Source organism: Crassostrea angulata, chromosome 9 (assembly GCF_025612915.1).
Source record: "Crassostrea angulata isolate pt1a10 chromosome 9, ASM2561291v2, whole genome shotgun sequence".
NCBI classification, from domain to species: domain Eukaryota; kingdom Metazoa; phylum Mollusca; class Bivalvia; order Ostreida; family Ostreidae; genus Magallana; species Magallana angulata.
The window spans coordinates 29,287,266-29,308,617 of NC_069119.1; the positions used below are offsets into that span (position 1 = coordinate 29,287,266).

At 30.7% G+C, this 21,352-nt stretch overlaps 2 protein-coding genes across 3 annotated transcripts in view; one reads left to right on the forward strand and one right to left on the reverse strand.

The window, feature by feature from the left end:
* LOC128162453 (uncharacterized) overlaps positions 1-14,596 on the reverse strand; it is a 47,179-nt gene extending 32,583 nt beyond the window's left edge. The window contains exons 1-3 of one of the 2 annotated variants that reach the window (XM_052825664.1): positions 14,533-14,596; positions 14,348-14,431; positions 10,447-11,176 (exon numbers count right to left, since the gene is read on the reverse strand). In XM_052825664.1, the coding sequence (XP_052681624.1) occupies positions 10,992-11,176; positions 14,348-14,431; positions 14,533-14,596 (333 nt within the window). In that variant the 3' untranslated portion in view covers positions 10,447-10,991. Of the gene's footprint in view, positions 1-10,446; positions 11,177-14,347; positions 14,432-14,532 lie in introns of those variants that run through there. The other variant, XR_008240669.1, reaches the window with a different exon arrangement.
* LOC128162451 (multiple epidermal growth factor-like domains protein 6) lies at positions 1,523-7,187 on the forward strand. Its single transcript, XM_052825663.1, has 5 exons — positions 1,523-1,587; positions 1,680-1,741; positions 2,200-2,337; positions 5,086-5,169; positions 6,862-7,187. Exons 1-5 carry the CDS (start codon positions 1,523-1,525, stop codon positions 7,038-7,040), a joined length of 528 nt encoding a protein of 175 aa, XP_052681623.1. The 3' UTR covers positions 7,041-7,187.
* Positions 14,597-21,352: the final 6,756 nt, after the last annotated feature.

Below are 21,352 nucleotides of genomic sequence, written 5' to 3' on the forward strand. Positions count from 1 at the left end.
TCACTTTTCAATATTTATAAGAATAATTTGCGCAAAATTTGATCGAAATTGGTCAGGTGACTTTAGAATAAAATCCAAAATGTTAAAAGTTTATAGGCGGGTAAACATACCTAAAGACAACAAACTGTGATCAGAAAAACTCATCCAAGCGTTCATCTCAAGTGAGCTAAAAACCACAGAAATTTGCAAACATTGATTCAAGATAAAGATTTAACATTTAATCTTTATATTTTAGGAAAACAAACAAGTTTCTTCTGTTTCGACACAAGTCTGTCTTGGTTTGGCTTTAGAGCGAAGTCCCTAAAATTTTAAAGATAACATATATTACATGTATGTTACTGTAAATGCCCGATAAAGATAACATTTTATTCATGACATCGTACTAAATGCTGACGTTTTTCATATTAACTGTTATACAATAATTGACCACCTAGTTGTCTACGGATAATTCTTGATTACGACAAGAACATATGGCGGGTTTAATAGGTCAGCAGAGGATGCTCACTCCTCAATTTCACACCTGATCCTACCTCTATGTTTTTAGAGGTCTCTGTTTGCTCTGCTCCTGTTTTGTATTTTTCTTTTGGACTTTTGAGCTTGGAAGACTGGTTTTTATTACCACAAGTCGTCATTAATAATCCGAATTTGAAAACACATACCATGAATGTATAGAAAACGTTCTCAAATTTAATGCATATATGTATATAAAGTAATGTTTTAAAAAAACTTTTAAAGGTGAGAGAACAATAAGGAATCAAAATACAATAACTCTTGATTAAACTCTCAGCCATCATGTTATTGTACTAAAAAAGAATTGAATACGTCAGACTTGTCAGTGAAATGACGTAAAGAATACGTGGCGATTGTTTTTAAATAACCTTGCATATTAAGAATTAATTTCATTTGTTTAAGTTATTTGCTTTCTTTTTGTTTTACAAACAGTAGGAGTTATTCAAACTGTTGTGTATGTTAAAGCACTTGATATCTCCCATGTCACAAGTCCTATATATAGTTTCCAATCTATATGTAATCGAGAACATTTGAAAACACTTGTGTCAATTTCCTTATTCTGATTAAAACAGAACCACACTTTGAAACAATAATACTTCCATCAAACTAGACTTACCGAATCCAAATTTCATTGTTCAAATTTTAAATGGATATGTTTTTTTTTAAATTATAAACATGCTTTATAACTTCAAACAATTATCTACTTAACAAACAAAATCACATATTTGTAATGAGTACGAACGCTAAGTAAATGCTTGATTTAAATAATAACATTCTATTCAATTAATGAATCGATCAATTCAAGTGACTTTTAATCACATACTTAAAAAAGCAAAAAAAAAAAAAACACTGTTTCCGTCAATAACCATGTTTGCCGTATCGATTTCCACTTGGTTCAGGAAAAAGGAAACAATATTTATTGGCAAGCTATACTTTAACGACCTTATTCTTTAACAACTTAAAACAAATCAAGAACAGATCATTCGGCCTAATTTGTTAGAATTGAGAAAAAATGAATTATATTTTAGTGATATTCTTTTTGAATTTGCAATGTGTATATGCAACAATTTGTGGAGGGTAGGTTATTAATAATATTTTTTAAATATGTCATTACAAGTAATAATTTAATGAAGCATTTTAAAACTATCCTGATTTACCCTATTTCACAGTAAAAATGGAACATCATGCTGTATTGGGTACAAGTGGGATCATATTCTAAAGAAATGTACACGTAAGACAATTTAATTTGTTTTGTAGGCCAACTTGAATAAACTCTGTTCCTTTGCATTTATGTATATAGTTGAGTTTTTAAACATGAAACAAATGTAAAAACACAGACAAACCATACTTTGTTTTTTTTAATAGGCTAAATTTTAAGTCAACAAGTATTTGTACTGGAAAGGGATGTAACAAGATCGTGATTCTGTATCACTTGACAAAATTTATTAATTGACCATAATGCAACATTCACTAAATTCTTTTAAAAGCATCAACATGTATGCATCATATTTAATCATTTTGACATTAAAAGAAAAAATATGCATTGGTTGTATTTACGGATACACGTAAAATCTTGATCTTGGAAATTTATGGAAAGGAACAAATATTTAAATGTAAGACATTATACATTCCCTAAATTAACTTTTCATTATTTAAATGCTATTTTATATCTAATTAATATTCATGCAGCCTGTGAAGAGGGATACACAGGAACAAACTGTGAAACAGTGTGTGTTTACCCTTCTTATGGATTGGACTGTCAATTAGTTTGTAACTGCATTGCCAGTGAATGTGATCATGCTAATGGTTGTGTTCGAGATTTAAAAGGTACGAGTTAAATTATTTTGTCTAAATTTGAGATTTAGTCTTAGAAGGAGAAATTACTTTTTGCTTTAAATAAAACAAATTTAGCATGTAAAAAACATAATTGGTGAGTACGATTTCAGCAAAACATGTCAGGAATAGTATAAATTTATAATATGAACATTTATTGATTTTCTTTTTCTGACTGAGGAAGATTTAAATGCTTAATGCAATGATCTGGCTAGAATTATCAAAGCATATACATGTTTATGTAAATATTATTATTTAATTTTGACAATAAAAAAAACAAACAAAATGAGAGATTTTAGAATTGGTGAGATCGTTAAACATTATATAAAAAATTAAATAAAGTACGCAATGCTGTATTTGATGCAGTTGCTTATTATGAGTCGGTTTAAAAAAAAGTGTAAAATTTTTATTCTAATAGAAGTCATTTTAGCTCACCTGAGCTGAAAGCTCAAGTGAGCTATTCAAATCACATTTTGTCCATCGTCTGTCTGTCCGTCCGTCCGTCCGTCCATACGTCCGTCTTTCTGTCCGTCTGTCCATCTGTTTAACATTTAAAACTTCTCTAAAACCGCTTGGCCAATTTCAACCAAATTTGGCACAAAGCATCCTTATGGAAAGGCAAATATAAATTGCAGAAATAAAAGACCGATTTGTATTCCAAGCGAAGAAAACCTCGAAACTGTAGAAAAAGGGGGTGCAGTTTCAAAAATCTTCTTCTCAAGAATTACTGAGGGAAATTCAACATAATTTTACATAAATCATCCTAATGGGAAGGAAAATATAAATTGCAAAAATAAAGGGCTAATTCTGTTTCAAATTTGAGTAATTTACGAAAATAATATTAAGATAGAGAGAATGGGGGTCAATCAGTTTAACTTCGGGCTCGATAATTAATATATCGAAAACCAGTTTAGAGGACCAGTCTATGTTAGAAGCAGCCATCTTGATGTTGAACGGATATTAATTTGGTTGTTCTGCAACAGTTTACGTGCGAAGGAAATATCTGAAACATCCAAAATATATGTGTGCCGTTTATGTGAAGTAAATTAAAATTCGATGCGTTGACATGTTCATTTCTGACGGGGGGTTTAGCTTTTGATTTTCGTTTGGCATGTTCAGTTTCTTTTTTTTTTAACTTGAGATGAACCGTCGTTTTTATTTTCGAATTTTAAGATTGTACGTGTAGACCGGTTAATCAGCCAGCTGATTGCTTACATGTACCTGCGCAAAATCTGATGCACTAACAACATATTATAGAATACTATTTTTAATTATGGTACATGTAATTCGGTACGATCTCTACATAATGGTTGATTAATGCAACATCTTTTAATAAAATGCTTAGCAATCTAAACGGAGATTATTCTCGCTGCCTGAAATATATAAGTATATATATGATGAAATATGAATAGCAGTTTTTTGTTTGAGTGCATTATTTTCTTGTATTAATTGTTTACTAACCTGAGAGTCATGCTTCGTGTTATAAGCAAGATACAGAGATTTGGGCACAGTGCTACTGTATGTTTGTACACAAAGCTGAAGTCATGCTTTAGTTCGTTTACAGTTTAAATGCAACTATGCTGAATAGGAAATACCAAGTTTAAAATTCTTAAGTTGAATGTAATAAACTCATGCGAACAAAAACATGACTCAAACCAAGCTATGTATCTTTCTTAGAATTCTACGATTGACGCTGAAATTTTGGTTGATCAAAAGAAATGTCTTGCTTAAAGGATGATATGCTGTAACTACTTTCTGGTGCCCCCTTCTTCAACGATGAATTGCATAAAATCTACACAAATTCTTGATAGCTTTTCGAACACAAGTAAATAAAAACTACGTCTTTGAAACAGTTTCCATAGTCCTAACATATTATCATTATTATGAGGATTAAACCATTATCGATGTTCTTAAAACAATATTGCAACGGAAAATCATTTTTGTTGTTTTTTAATAAAGATGAAAATAATGGGTAGGCCTTGGTATAATAGAACGACATGCCTGCCAATATATAAAATTTGAATTATAGCTCTTTAACATATGTGACAAAATTTTTCAGTTAAGTTTATTCATCAATCAGTTCAAGTGAGTAAGGAAATGAAACGTCATACGGAATGAAATCATTCCTTGTAAACGACAATCGTTTATAATGGAGAAGGCCAATTAAACTTTTTAATGTTTTTAATTCGAGGAATCGAGCGCATTCATTCTGGTGCATTGAGGCACACTTTTCTTCTTTCAGAAATAAGATTTTTGAAAATGAAATACAATAACTAGTGTATAGTGGAGGGAAAACTGTACCATTAAGCTCTCGTGTATTTTATTCGTTTTATAAAGTCATGGGGGAAGCTAAAATAAAGGGAAATTGAAGTTAACCGTGAACACCACCTCAACAATTAGTTATGTATAATGCATATGATCTTATTTTCGGTAAAAAGGGTATCAAATAAAAGTAAATATGTCATAGATTAAGTATGTGCAAAAATAAGTGTAAAATTCGAATATTCATTTTTGGTTAATATACCGAGGGACCACATGGCACAATATCCTTTGAACGCCCATATAGAGCCAGTGTTGCTCAGGTGAGTGATGTGGCCCATTGGGCTTCTTGTTTTTATTCAAATGCCGTGTTTAACGTTAAGGTTATAAACCATTTTCTTTGTACTCATGTTATATATTATTATTTGTAGATCTCTTAATAAAGATAAATGTTTTTTTTATTATTATTTGTTACATGTGAAGACTTTTCTCATCAGTATACAACTAATGTCTTGGAGGAAACGGCACAATTTGAACTGTCAACAAAAGAACCTTTTCACGTAAAAGGTAATAATTACGCTGTTAATCACAGCGCCTTTTACATTGGCTGAACAAATTCATCTATATATCATATAAGGTGACCCGTCTCCGTCAAAATACAACACAATATATGAATCATTTTGGCGTTATATTTAAATTTTGCAAAAAATTAACGTCATTTTTGAAAATTATAATATTATATTTTAATTTTATTTTTAATAAAATTAAAAGATTTGGATATATATCTTATATAGACCACTTATATGCTCGTAGAACGAAGCAGTTTACGCTCTTTTTTTATACCTGCATTATGATAGCAATTGTTATTAACAAAAATAAATTAATATTAGGGACACCGAATAAACATGTCGTTTTGAGGGAATCTTAAGTAAAGTGTTTCAAATGAATACAAGCAAAACCGACAGAAAATGTGATTAAAAACATTAATCGTAGTTTAATACGACAAATAAAAGTTGCGAATGATAAAATGTGAAGTCTCATTGGTCAAAAATGTAAATAATGTTAATAAAGAGACGCGCATGAATACAAAACAATAGCAGCGACAATATTCAAAACGGATTCGCCTTCAGTTGATGCAGAGCTACTGGGCTGAATTTAACGGATTAAACACAAAAAGAAAGTTGAAACTGTATCTGCTGGATGGAAAACAAAGGATAATTTACGCGATGGCTTTTGATATTACTTACTGTGCAGCAAGATTCGTTAAAACTATTTAATTTGAGGTAGATCGCCGGAATATGCAACTGGGCATTAACATGCAAGGAAAGGCGCCCGTCCTGTGGACGAATATAATTGATTTTCGACGAAGAATAGAACGTATGAGCGACTTTTTTAAATGCTGTGGTAACCAGATAGCAAGTGAGGTACTTAAAATGATATATCTGCAGCTTGGAATACGCCGATGGAGTTGATACACTACTCATAGCTTTGATTTACGATGCTTATTCTGATGACTTATAAAGTACGTGTGTTCATTTAAATCTTGTCGTTACCAAATTTAAACAGCGATGTTTCCATGAAAGTGTTTAGGCATATATGTTCATTATAATTATTCCTGGATTTTAATCAGTCAACATCACCGTATAAGTTTATCTTTGATCTCAAGCAGACGAAATCGTAAGAAGACGCTTAATTTCTATTTTGTGACTTTAAAAATGTACATTACTTATTTTTGTTTTTTATTTATGTTTTGAGGTGTAACATTCAATTTCTTATATTGAAAACGTTGTATTTTGTTTGCTGACAATTAAAGAAACTTTACCTTTACATTTTGTTGACAGTGTTTTTTGTTTTTTGTTTTTTGTTTTTTTTTTTTTTTTTTTTTTTTAGAAATCCTGTTTTATAAATAGTGCTAAATCAGAACAGTCGAAAAAAAGTAGATCGAGCAATTTTTTTTTTTTTTTTTTTGAGGGGGAGGGGGTACCGGTATCAAAGAATTTTTTCCACCAATCAGATGTGCCAATTACTTATCAAACTAACAATTATTAAAAATATGGATATCAATACATGTGTATATATTTTTATGAATATATTTCATATGTCTTTTATATGTCATATTTCAATATGTCTATTTGTTTTATCATTTAGTTATTGCAATTTGATCGCAATGTGACGTTCATGGACATCAATAAATATATTATTGAAAAAAATAATACTTTGTACAATATTGCTTATTGATTTAAGAAATTGTTATTTCAGCTAATACAGTAAAGGCTGCAGGTACCCCAACAACGCGCATCGTAAATCACCAAAGTACCATGACAAAGATAGAACCAATGACAATTGGAATAATCATTCTTGCAGCAGTGTGTTTCATTTTAGCAATTGTGATTCTTTATACCTATCAGATGGAAAATTCCAAAGTTTGCATTAAATAAATGCAAACACTTGTCGGTACATTGTCTCGCTCTTCTATATGATTATGTTTATAAAATGTTATGCTATACAATATATTTTTATATTTGATGATTTTTAAAGGCTCACCCCTTGTTTTATTGTAAAGTTTCTCTTTACATGTACCGTGTTTGCAGTCACCTGTTTTAACTATGTACCATTGCATGTGAAAATATTTAGTAGTTTTATTTCAAAGGTTTTAAGAACTCTTTTTTAGCCGAATGAAGTGAAAGTCATAAATAAAAAATCATGTGCTGATTATTACATGTTAAACTTCTCATCAAATCAAACTACTGATCACTGTAATGCAAGCAGATAAGGCTTGTATATCATGCATTGGTAATAGATCAATCAAGATATCACATTAAAGAAGCATGGTCAAGATTACTTTTGAATTTTATTTTTCTAACCTTTCTTATCACGTTTTTGAAATTGAGCTTATGTTTTAAGTGTGACGATTTCTATTTGGCACCTTACTGTCGCAAGTATAACAAAAAACAAGTTATTTTTTTGTAAATTGTGAATTAATCACATCCGAACAAATTCAAGATTAAAATAACAACAATTGTTATTTAGATTTTAGCAAATCTACCCACCATGGTCATGAGTGATAATGTACAAGACGATGGTATTATGTAGTTCATCAAACAGGTTTTCTTTCTCTTAAAAAATGTCCAACTTTCTAATATGTGCGTATTCATGATCTTCTGGTTTCAAGGATGCCAAATACCTATTTTATCTTTGCAATCAACCTCTCGGAATAAATCAATCTATAAATCAAAGTGACATAACTTAGTAAAATATCATTGTTTTCAGAAGATATCCCTTGAAAAATATTATTGATTAGATATCGCGTAAAAAAGGTTTGAAATTGATTTGTTAGATATGTGTGGTGCATCGCTTCAATTGTATCCTGTTTAATACAAGACTGAAATATCAATAAGGATCAATACATCTTTGCATCGAAAAAAAATCTGATAAAATTATCCACTTTTTTTATGAAAAAATAAAGTAGCAAAACATAAGGTACATTCATATTATTTTCATTCCATTTACATGTTAAAGGACTTGGATTAGAGATATTTTACTAAGAATACCAAAAATACCGTACATCTGTGAATTTTCGCGATAATATATTTCTTGCTTATTTTCGCGATCTCTTTAAAATCGCAAATAATTGAATACGCAGAAATTATGTCCTCTGTTATTTTCAAAAACTTTTCAAATGGCGAAAAATGACTAACGCATTAGAAATGTTACATATTTTCCCCAATTTCACAAACTTTGTGATACGCAAAAAAACCCGTACATACGGTTTGCCTTACATCCCCCTCCGGCAAAGTGAAATATCCCTTGGATCCCCCTTGGAAAAAATGTTTGCGTTAAATGTGTCAGCTATTGAAATTTATTTATCAAAAAAGTTTAAGTAATCAGTAAATGATGTACATGTATAGGATATACTTAAAATGCTTTATATATATATATATATATATATATATATATATATATATATATATATATATATATATATATATATATATATATATATATATATATATATATATATATATATATATATATATATTTTTACAATTTTTTGCCCTACGAGTTGTCGCAATTTTTAATGTGTATTATCAAGAAGTAGAGAGTGCTCCATTTGGTCACATAATGTTGGTGTCATCAGTTGACCAATGAAATTAAATGCGGGAATTCTAGCGACTCCCCTTGTTTAGAAAGACGATCAAATTCACTTTCTTTCAGGACGCCGCACGGGTAACACCTTGAATACTGATTATGTTCCTTCGGACAATTGCTTTCAAATTCATGATCACCACCTCCTTTCCAGTGTTAATGTTTTGGTATTATTTTCTTTATTTTTCATTTTTTTCTTCTTCTTTTTTTTCATGCATGTATTTTATTGTAGATGTAAAGACCACAAGGAATTGGTTGGACGATATTACGCAACCAATTTTCGATTTCAGTTCCTCAATACAATCAATTAATAAAAACAATTAATTACTATTCGGAAATAAATTATAAATACATCATATTAAGATCAAATGCAGAATTGTGACATAACTCAATCAAATTTCAATTGTAGTATTACGTAATATTATTTCATATAATTTTACGCAGTGTTACAATGTTATGTAATAATTAAAGTCACCCTGGTGGCAAAGATCAACATATACCAGGTCTTGTTTTGTTTATATACATTGTATTATGTATCGAAAGATGGAGCTGATGGTCATACGTCAAGTAAACAACATAAGTTATAGCCCCTTCATACGGAAATCAATAATTGATAATTGTAATAAAAGCTTATCTTTTAAAATAATTGGTGAGCTGGCACTTTAGCTGTCATAAAACACAAAAAGATTTTTCTTAAACATTTTATTTTTTGGGAGTTGATTTTAATCAACTGTATTAAGCAGTTACCCGGACAAACCGAAGATGAATCAGAGTTTGGACCTCAGCACAAATCATCGCTGCTGACAAGACTTAGTTCTTGAAAATAATTGATAAATTCGATGTAATGTATGCTAAAGCATTGTTTTTCAAGGAAACTTATTCATAAATACCTTGAAAATAGATTTTAAATGGCACGAACAATTTAGATATTTTTTGTAGTCTTATGTATTTCTACACCTGGGTTCAATATAGTCTCGTTCAACTCAACGCTCGGCTGTCTCCGTAAATCTCCGACAGCAAGAGAGTCTCTCTTGTTTGTCGGAGATTTACGGTGTCAGCCGAGCGTTTGGTTGAACGAGACTAGAGTTCAATATTGCTTGGATCCATACAATTTTCAAAAAATATTTCTATTACTGATACATAGTTTCTCGGCATGCTTGGAAAACATATCCGAAATTGTTTCCGGAGGTTGAAGGTAGTTAAGTTAAAGCTAGCTATTTATATAATTTTTAAAGATAACTTGGCATTATAAATCCTAAGCTACAGTTGAATCGGATCATATTTAAGTGATAAAACAAAATGCACATGGAACAGTTCGTTTACAATAGTAATGATGATAAAAGATTTCGCACATTTCGCACATTTAGGGAAAAAAATCATAAAATATAACATTTGATTTCATTGTTTCCTCCTTTGAATTCCTTATGTTAAAGATATCAAATGCTACCGTAAACGGTGACAAAATACTTATAACAGCACGCTAATAAAATTAGAAAACAAATTGAAAAGTAGATTTATTTATTCATTTCAATATTTATCTTTTTCTATGTTACATTTGATGCTACATGTTTATAATGACATTTCTTATTAATCCTTGTTGAGTCTGTAGAACACGTCGGACACGTTCTTTTATAAAACATAAAAACGATAAATAATTTTGATGAAGAATTGTACCTGTACTGCTTACATCTGTACATCTGTAGAAATTATCACAGTTTGCGACACTAATGACTGTCAGACCTGTCTATACGTCGGATAGGGACAATATGCGTCACGGTTAACCTTAAAAAAAACTAATTCTTACATGCTTAACATTATGATAAAAAAACCTTTTAAAGCAAACGCGTTATACATTGAGCGAAACAATATTTACTATATGTACACCGTGAAGGATTGTTTCCAACCGTCAATTTTTTAGAATACTTAAAATCTTGAAAATAAAGTTTGAAAGGGAGTAACATAAATTAATAAACAAAAATGTGCAGTAGGCAGTTTAGAAAAATATAAATTTGGATAGTTAATGTTGTGTTGTATGATGATTCTTGTATAGGTATAAGGCATACATATATCTTTTATTCACTTTGACAAGAATTAAAGTACTGATCCATATGAACACCATACAGTTTAACATGCTCGATGCATGTATGTCTTTTTGTTTTAAAATATTTTGTGTTAGTAGGTTTTTAAAGAATGAATAAACATGTTACATCTATTCGAAACAAACGATAAAAGAAACTAGCTAATTAAACTATCCTTGTGATCATTATACGTTTCTCTAGCAGTCGCATGTTGAAATAAATGCAAGTTATGATAATAGACACAATAGCTAGTCCGATCAGAGCAACTTTGAGATAATTAGTCTGTTTACTTTCTTGTTTCACCGCCATACAGGTTGTTGTGTCATTATTTGGTTTGACTTTAGAAAAATCTGTAATAAGAAAATATTATGATAAATTTAAAGTTAAAATTAAGAAAGTCAAATATTCATTCTCTCTCTCTTTTTATTTATCTATCTGTATTTTGTACGTGTCTATCTATCTATCTATCTATCTATTTATCTATCTATCTATCTATCTATCTATCTATCTATCCATCCATCCATCCATCCATCCATCCATCCATCCATCCATCTATCTATCTATCTATCTATCTATCTATCTATCTATCTATCTATCTATCTATCTATCTATCTATCTATCTATCTATCTGTATGTTGTACTTGTCTATCTATTTATCAATCTGTCCGTCCCCCCTTCCTGTTCGTCTACCAGTTTACTTTGCATTATTCAATGATGACAAAGCATTCACGTTCAAATTTATATTAAAATTTCATTAAAATAACCGTTTTGTAATAGTTTTTGATTAATTTATGAGTTTAACTTTTGAAAAAAAAATGTTCTTCCTGCTTTCAAAAATATTACCATTCAAACGACTAGATTATGCATTATTATAAAAAAAATGTTTGTTATGCGAATCGAATTTAAAATACCTGATGTAAATTTTTAACACACATGTGTAAAACACTGCTTTAGAATAATGCAATATCTAAAAATATTAGAATAATTTTGCAGGTAATTTAAAATACTGTCGACTTATGAAACTGAACATATAAAATGCAAAATAGTAATGAAATACGGATTCCTTAGAGAAGTGGCTAACATTTTCTTTTTCTTTCTTTTTTAACACGGAACTCTTAACGTTTGTTTGAGGATACAGACGAATACCTTAAGATTCTTTCAATGAGATACATAATATATAGACATTAATTCATAGTTAACCTTTTGACGAAAAAAAATTTTTTTACGTGGTCACAGTCTTTTCCTAATACAGTTGCATTTTTTTTTTTACAGATAAGTCCATTTTATGGAAAACGGCATTTTAGCTCGCAGTTACGTTCATAATATCCTTCTTTGAAGGCTTCACTAATGTTGATTTGTTATTTATGAAGACAATTAAAAAAAATATCCAAGTTACTGATCGATAAAAAGAATGTATTAGGGCAATTGTGCCAAGTTTATTTCGGAATTGTTTGATAATCATAACTATTTTTTTATACGTAATTCAGCTTACATAACATATCGTAATTGTTTTATATTATATACATCCTATGCTGAAAAAATGTTGTAAAATTGTTAACTTCCATTAAAACTTTTAAACTGGATACTTCAAATGATAAATGCTAGAAATACGCCAATAAATACATAAATACATTGTAACGAACACAAATTCCTTAAGCCGTTGCGCCAGACATGAATAGACATTTTTCATCTTTTCTTGGTAACCACAGTAAATTTTAGATCATAACTATTAGTCTTAAATAATAAAGGTAATATAATATTAAAATGTTTATTTCATCCATGCATATAAGAAGAGACAGGTAGCTTGCTTCGGATGTAATCACTTATCCAATATTGGATTGTTTTTGTTTTTTCCTGATCTCAAATACATTGCCATTGATAATATTTCATGCCTTAGATTCGAAGAATCGACTTGTCAATTTGTAATGAAAACAATATACGAAGCTTTTGAAAGACACTCAAAAAAATAGATAGACACTAGACAGATCTTATCTGTCCTTCTGTTCCGGTTTGTAATATGTTTTTCGGTGCTACCGTTGTGGCGAGCGCAGCAAGAATTACAAATACATTGCATCATTGTCAACTTAGTGTTATTTAGTTATCAACTAACGAGAATTTGAGAGAGAGAGAGAGAGAGAGAGAGAGAGACAGACAGACAGACAGACAGACAGACAGACCAGTCGGTAGAGAGAGAGAGAGAATCAATTGTAAGACTTCTATGTTTTTTTTTTATTTTTGCAAAATATAAAGACGTGCTTCCACCTAAAACCGTTGTTTACTTTTGGAGAAAAATGACAGTTTTTTTAAAACTAGTTTCTGCTTAATTTGGTCAAAATTATAAACGATACCTACAGTATAATTTTTATGTACCTTGTTTTCTAAATTTTATTTTTTCCCTGGTTCATAATTGTTCTGTTTCTTTATTTTGCATTCTAATTGCATATGTTGTATCCGTACCCCTGGTCCCTGTTTGTAGGTGTGTAATTTCCTATTTTCTAATTTAATGGTTTGACAATATGCAATATCTGTATAGATTTTTTAAATGTTTATTTTTTTCTCTTTATTCTTTTTTATTCAGTTCAAAATGACCTATTTCTTTAATCTTCTCTACTTATACTTACTGTATATGCATGCAATTTAAGCTTAAAACTGGGGCGATACATGACAGTAAAGTATGGCTTTAGCTAGTTTATACATAATCTCTGTATCACCCCCCCCCCCCCCCCCATCATTTGAGGCAGGTATCGCAGGTTATATTTAAATTGCTAGTCTGTACTAGCATATTTTCTATGTTTGATCCAATTTATCGCGGGAAATTATAGCACGAAACTTCGTAACGTCATACGTTTAAATCTAGAATCATTTGTTTACGTATCTCAACTCAATACGAAGGAATCGAAGCATGTAAAAATGTTTTGGGTCACAACAAAACTTGTGTGGTACTCTAAACGTGTATTCAAACCTCAAGGCACCGTGAATTTTATCGAGTTTAATGTTAGCCATTTTTGGAATAGCACCACGGGAGAAACCATTAGACAGCATAATAAGACGTTAACAAAATATTTTTCTTAATGAATCTGTAGGTATATCTAATTCTTTTCCTGCGCGCACCTGTTCTCAGAGCTTGTTTCGCTCGCTATTAAAATGCATTACTACCTCGAATGATATCAAAGATGTGGTTCATTGATCGCGTTAATCTTGAACTGAATTTCTTGTACAAATCATAAATATATGTTCTGGAAACTTGCTGCAAAACAGCTAGACGTTAGCATTAAAAAGGTTTCCTGGAAGTGTTTGTTATTTATGAGTACTACTTTTTAATATCTGACAATTTCCGTGCATGATCAAGAGTTAAAGAGCCAAATCATATGTATAATTCATGTTTACTTACAATTTAAATAATGATGACTTTTTTAAAGAATGTTGTGTAGTGTTTTGTTTTGTCAAAAAGTTTTGCACGAAATAAGTATAACTGCATAAATACACATTGTTTGCATAGAACTTATCAAAATAATATTTACTTTCAGAAATGCTGGCTTCATAATTCAACAGGTCTGTTGCGACAATCTTGAACTCCAAGCCAATTAACGAAGTAATTGGATACTCTATAAAATAAGTGTTAAATACAATACTCTACATACGTTGGTACTGGTATAGAATTGCAAATGTCACAATAAATTTAATGCAATTAGAAACAAATACACACCTGTTGACGAATTATTACAGCCATTGGCAGGATCACAATCTTTGTCAATACAGTTACATATCATTTGACAGTCAACTCCATAAGATGGAAATGGACACTTTTCTTCACAGGTATTCCCCTTATAACCCTTGCCACATGCTAACCAAATAATAATTGGAAACAAAATTGTTTAATTTGTGACGTACTAGCCATGTAAGCTGTAAAATTAGCCATTTCTTTTACATTTTCTGTTTTTATATAATCATAATAGGAACCAAAAATTTAGCTTTTCACATTATTAACTATTGAGCGCCAAATATTCAGTAAAAGGATTTTTTTAATTTTCTAGCAATTTTTACCATTCTAAGAATATTTCAAATTCAGTTCACGGCCAATTGACATGAAATCTCAAGATTATCTATTATTTATTCCAAACTAAAGACACTCATTATTGTTTAGATATCAAAATGTAACACCAAATTTTCAATAGTGTTAGGATAAATCAGTTCATCAAAAGCAAGCATGAAGTATATTTACGTATACACTTCTCTTGTGTAAGATCCCACTTGAACCCGACACAACATGTTGTTCCGTTTCTTCTACAATCATAATATTATCAGTTAATTATTGTGAGTAAACAACTCTTTCGAATATTGACAAATTTAACAAAACAGTTTACTTACCCATCACAAGTTCCTGTAGGCAAAGTTTGAAAACACTCAAATAGTGTCATGTATGCAATATTAAAAGTTGCTATTATTTTCATTTTCATTTTAACTTCATGTATTTACTTTGAATGATACACGATGTCTCACGATCTGAGACTCTAATTTGATATATTCTCTGTTCCTTGTTCATAAAATCATGTGACTGATTATAGTCATAGATTAAATTTTTCCGTCACATATGATTTTAATTGCTGCAAACCACCTGCATAAAATAACATCATGTATAGCATACTCATGTACTCTAAACCATGGCATTTCATTGACTATAATACATGTACATTAAAGTGATATGGGATACTTCTATTTTGTAACGTACTGTTTATCAAACAATGAAATAAATTGTAATTATATAAGAAGTTTTTCTTCCCTATTTCTGTCACCTAACACCGTAGCGCAGTGGGTAAGAGGGTTTACTACGAAACTTTAAGTCATGAGTTTAAATCCCGCTTTTTACCTCTCAAAATATTTTTAAACCTTTTTTAGTTAAATATTGTAAAATTTGAAAATTCTAAACCAATGAAAGTAATTTAATTATAATGTACTTTAATCCATATCAATATCATTAGATGTCCCATACCACCTTTAATTGTAAAGTTTCGAAAAATCAACATTCAAAAAGTTTTAACAATGGTACTTAATATCATACCATAAAAATCATTAAAAAACCTAAGCGAACCGAAGAATGGCTATGGTGAAAAAAGGTATTTATCATTTTCTTAGCTATGTTTTAGTAGAACATATGAAGCAATAAATTTTATTTTCATTTTACAGTTTAGTGTATTTATTATTATTATTATTATTGTCGCACGGATCCACTCTATTGACCGCAAACTTCCCTTTAAATGTTGTTGTCGCATCGCTCATGCATGCACGAATGTTTTTAATGGAAAGTGTGAATTGATTAATCGTGTAACCAATCATAAAGTTCAACTAAAAGTCTAGATAGCCTATTTCATAGGATTTATGACAGACAATACAATATAATAACAGATCTATGTCCAAAAAGTAAGATACGTGAGGAATCAGAGCAACTGATATATGTAATATATGGTTGTAGGTTTCACGATCAGAATACACATATTCATACTCCGGCTCACACACCAGCATGCTGCATATCATTCACAAATTAAAATTTCTGGATTTTTGAATTTCATATCACAATTGAAATAATGATGACTTTTTTAAAGATTTTTAGTTTTGTCAGAAATTTTTTGCACGAAATAAGTGTAGTGCATAAATTTACATTTTGTGCATAGAACTAATCAAAATAATATTTACTTTCAGAAATGCCGGCTTCATAATTCAACGGTTTTGTTGTAACAATCTTGACCTTCAAGTTAATTAACGAAGTAATTGGATACTCTATAAAATAAGTGTTACATTCAAAACTGTATATACGTTGGTACATTAATTAAATTGCAAATGTCACATCAAATTTAATGCAATTAAGAATATATGCACACCTGTCGACGGATTATTACAGCCATTGACAGGATCACAATTTTTGTCAATACAGTTGCATATCATTTGACAGTCAACTCCATAAGATGGAAAGGGACACTTTTCTTCACAGGTATTCCCCTTATAACCCTTGCCACATGCTAACCAAATAATAAATGGAAACAAAATGGTTTAATTTGTGGCGTGCTAGCCATGTAGGCTGTAAAATTAGCCATTTCTTTTACACTTTTTGTTTTTATGTAACCATAATAGCAACCAATATATGAGCTTTTCTCATTATTAACTATTGTGTGCCAAATACATAGTAAAATATTTTTTTGATTTTCTAACAATCTTTACATTTCTTAGAACATTTCAAATTCAGTTCACAGCCAATTGATATGAAATCTCCAGATTAACTATTATTTTTTCCAAACTAAAGACTCTCATTATTGTTTATATATCAAAATGTAACATCAAAATTTAAATAGTGTTAAGATAAAACAGTTGCATTAAAGAGCAAGCATTTTAATCACAGCAATGTTTCCAGTAATGAAGCATATATACCTATACACTTCTCTTGTGTAAGATCCCACTTGAACCCGACACAACATGATGTTCCGTTTCTTCTACAAACATGATAGAATCAATAAATTATTGGAGTATACAACTCTTTCAGATATTGACAAATTTAATAAAACAGTTAACTTACCCTTCACAAGTTCCTGTAGGCAAAGTTTGAAAACACTCAAATAGTGTCAAATATGCGATATTAAAAGTTGCTTTATTTTTCATATTCATTTTAAGTCCATGTATTTACTTTGAATGATACACGAGGTCTCACGATCTGAGGGTCTCTAAATTGATTTATTTTCCTGTTCCTTGTTTATAAAATTATGTAACTGATTATAGCCATAGATTAAAGTTTTCCGTCACATATGATTTTAATTGCTGCAAACCACCTGCATGAAATTACATCATGTATAGTTGCTCATGTACTCTAAAACATGGCAGTTCATTGACTATAATACATGTACATTAAGGTGATGTGGGATACTTCTATGTTTTGACGTATTGCTTATGGAAATAAACAATGAAATGAATTGTAATTATATAAGATGTTTTTCCCCATTTCTGTCACTAACACCGTAGCACAGTGGGTAAGAGGGTTTACTACAAAACTTTTAGTCATGAGTTTGAATCCCGGTTTTTACCTCTCCAAATATTTTTAAAAGCTTTTTTGTTTTGGTTTAATATTGTAAAATTTGAAAATTCTAAACCAATGAAAGTAATTTCATTATAATATACTTTAATCCATATTTATATTGACGGATGTCCCATACCACCTTAAATTGTTAAGCTTCGAAAAATCAACATTCAAAAAGTTTTAACAATGGTATTTTATATCATACCATAAAAATCATTATAAAACCTAAGCGAACCCAAGAATGGCTATGGTGAAAAAAAAGGTATTTATTATTTTCTTAGCTATATTTTAGTAGAACATATGAAGCAATAAATTTTATTTTCATTTTACAGTATAGTGTATTTATATTTGTCGCATGGTTCAACTCTATCGACCGCAAACTTCCTTTCAATTGTTGTTGGCATATCACTGATGCATGCACAGATCTTTTTAATGAAAAGCGTAAATTGATTAGTGTTGTCACTAATCACAAAGTACAACTAAAAGACTAGATAGCCTATTTCATAAGATTTATGACACACAAATCATTTAAGTATAAAATTTATTTAGAACATTTGAAAGTGATTTATTGAAATCAACTTTACAGTGCATAAATGTAAAAAAAAAGTGAAATTTTCATTCTGTCACTTTTAATTCACATTAAAAAAGTAAATAATTCTCAAAACACTGTTGACTGTTTATCTAATTACAGTCCTACCCAATCACATCCTGATGAGTTTAATCATTCAATCTAGAAACAAATACCATGCAACAAAATAGTTGGTTCACTGTGGTCTCGAGCACCACGTCAAGCCGTGTTACAATCCTTACTTATTAGTTTTACTAGGATAACATGCATTTACATTCACAAAATTACAAAACATATAATTGCCATTTTTAATTTCCGTATACACTCTAAAAATTCTTGTAATGTATTTCAGTTATTCTAAATAATAACAGATCTATGTCCAAAAAATAAGATACGTGAGGAATCAGAGAAACTGTCTCTATACATGGTAATTTCAAAATTCAACTACTTTGTAGAATTTACATTTGTCGATTTGCAACAACTGTTATCAGATGTGCTATTTCAGAAAACGGAGATTACAAATGCAGAGGCTTCAGATGGAAAATACAATTTATAGTGGCTTGTTACATGTTAATAACTAACAATATATTTCAGCTGAAAATCTGCCTTAGTAGGAAGAATTAGATTGAAGGCCTGCGGAGTAAACTCTAGGGTCTTCATGCCCGAGTTTTATAGGTTTTACGATCAGAATTACACATATTCATACTCTGGCTCACACACCAGCATGTTGCATATCCGGATTTACAAGTTAAAATGTCTGGATTTTTGAAAACCATTACTCTCTAAAGTATAATACGGATACGAAAATTAAGTGTTTGGAAAAGTATTTACTTACATCTAATAAAATAAATTTCCTGATCGACAGCATGCGTTGCAAACTACAAAACGCACGATGATAGGTACACGTTTCAAAATTGAACGCAGGAAGTTGTAATAAATACATCGAAGTTTTTTTTTTATTCAATATCATTTCACATGTCCTCTGAAATAATTTTCTAACAAAAACAAATCACCAAAAAACAAAGGGAAATATTGTAATGTATTGGAGAGAGAGAGAGAGAGAGAGAGAGAGAGAGAGAGAGAGAGATACGTCTAAATGGTTTGCTAACCATTTATTAAGTGGAGTTATATTTTCATATGATTAACAGATGTTGGGATTGCACAATCATATATTTACCCGTGAGAACATGGGCAGTCAGATAGCGGTTAATTGCTTGAATCTATACTACTATATCAAAATAATAGACTCGTATTTTGGGGCTTTAATAACGAGAAATCGGAAGAGTACCGTCTTTTGTTTTCTATGTATACAATGTACATATGTAAAACATTATGGGTACTTGAAGATTACCAATTTGTTTTTATTTTTCTCTAAATCAAGCTTCGCTAATTAATAATCAACGAAAATTCCTTTAAAAAGCCGGAAATTATCTTGATTTTTAGGATTTTACCATCTTGCGCATGCGTATAACATTCACGCTTAATCACGGACAGCACTTAAGTTTACGTTTGCATAATATCACATTTGCATGGATAAACTCAGAAACGATAATACGAATACGTGTATATATAATTATTCTTTTCATAAAAGAAAATACGAGAGATAACTCTCAAAGCATTTAATATGAAAAATCCCGAGAGTTCCGAATGTCAACACGGTGTGTAAATTTGACGCGAGTAAAAACGTTGATGAAAAAGTGTTTAATTCTACATTTATAAAAATAAATTTTTAGATGAAAGGTATTTACAGCCTCAAAAGGGTTTGTGAAGAATAATGTGACTGTCATTTTTAATGCAGTTTCATTTATTTTCTCCAAAATCGTTTCGGAGCGATTCTGCAATTTGTTGCTACAATACAGTAATATGAGAGGCATTTTAACGGTGGTGAAGGCCTGCCCCGAGACACAGATTATTCTAACTATGCAGAGTGTTGTGAAATTAATTAGTGATTATTGTAAATAATAACTTTTATGTGACGTGCTGCGTTTATTTGTTTGTCTATCTCACTTTACACTGTTCCATACTTTGTTTATGTAATCTCCTGAGGTCTATGTTTACCCTAACCCTTAATTTGTGCTTCTAGTCCAATCAGATGTGTTCAATTTGTCACGTGACTCTTATTGATCTGTTTATTTTGAACAAGAAGCCACGCTATTGCTGTCAGTGAAATTTGTATCTTACTCAGTATACTAGCGAAGTTTTTCGTCCACCGTCTCACGAGGACTCTAAGAGAAACATAGATGTTACGCTAACATCGTTGAGCCGAACACGGTGAGTGTTGGAGTAGTCATTTACGCTACATTGTTTTGGTTCGCCAGCTTAGTGCGCAATCTGGTTAGAACCGGATATGGAGATGGATCACAACATGGACAATTCGAGTTTCCTCAGTGTGTGCTTAATTGGGCATTCCTTCGTTTCAACGTTATATGCAGACTAACTCGCAGTTGCGGAATTTAAAGTTAGACTCGGATTATTTTAATGTCTTCACATGTTCACGAGGAGGTTTACGAGTGGCGCAGCTACCAGCCTTTGTGAGTTTATCAACAACACCACATATGTGCTTTATTTAGATAGGAGAGAATGACTTATTGCGTTGTGATGTGAATAAACTGACCACTGATATTCTCTCCTTTGCGTCCTATTTACATGAAGGAGTGGGTATCCCAATCGTGATTGTTGGACAATTATTGCGCCGCCAGCCTTGGGCTTCATCAAGGGACTTCAATGTGAAAATTGTCGAGGCCAATCTTCTCCTCAAGGCACAATGTTCCAAGCACGAGGGAATTTATTTCTGGCATCACCGAGGTTTTTGGAGTGATCTGAATTTCCTCTGCCACGATGGAGTTCATTTACAATGCCCAAGATCATCCGTCCATGTTGTGACATCCTCTCCAATGC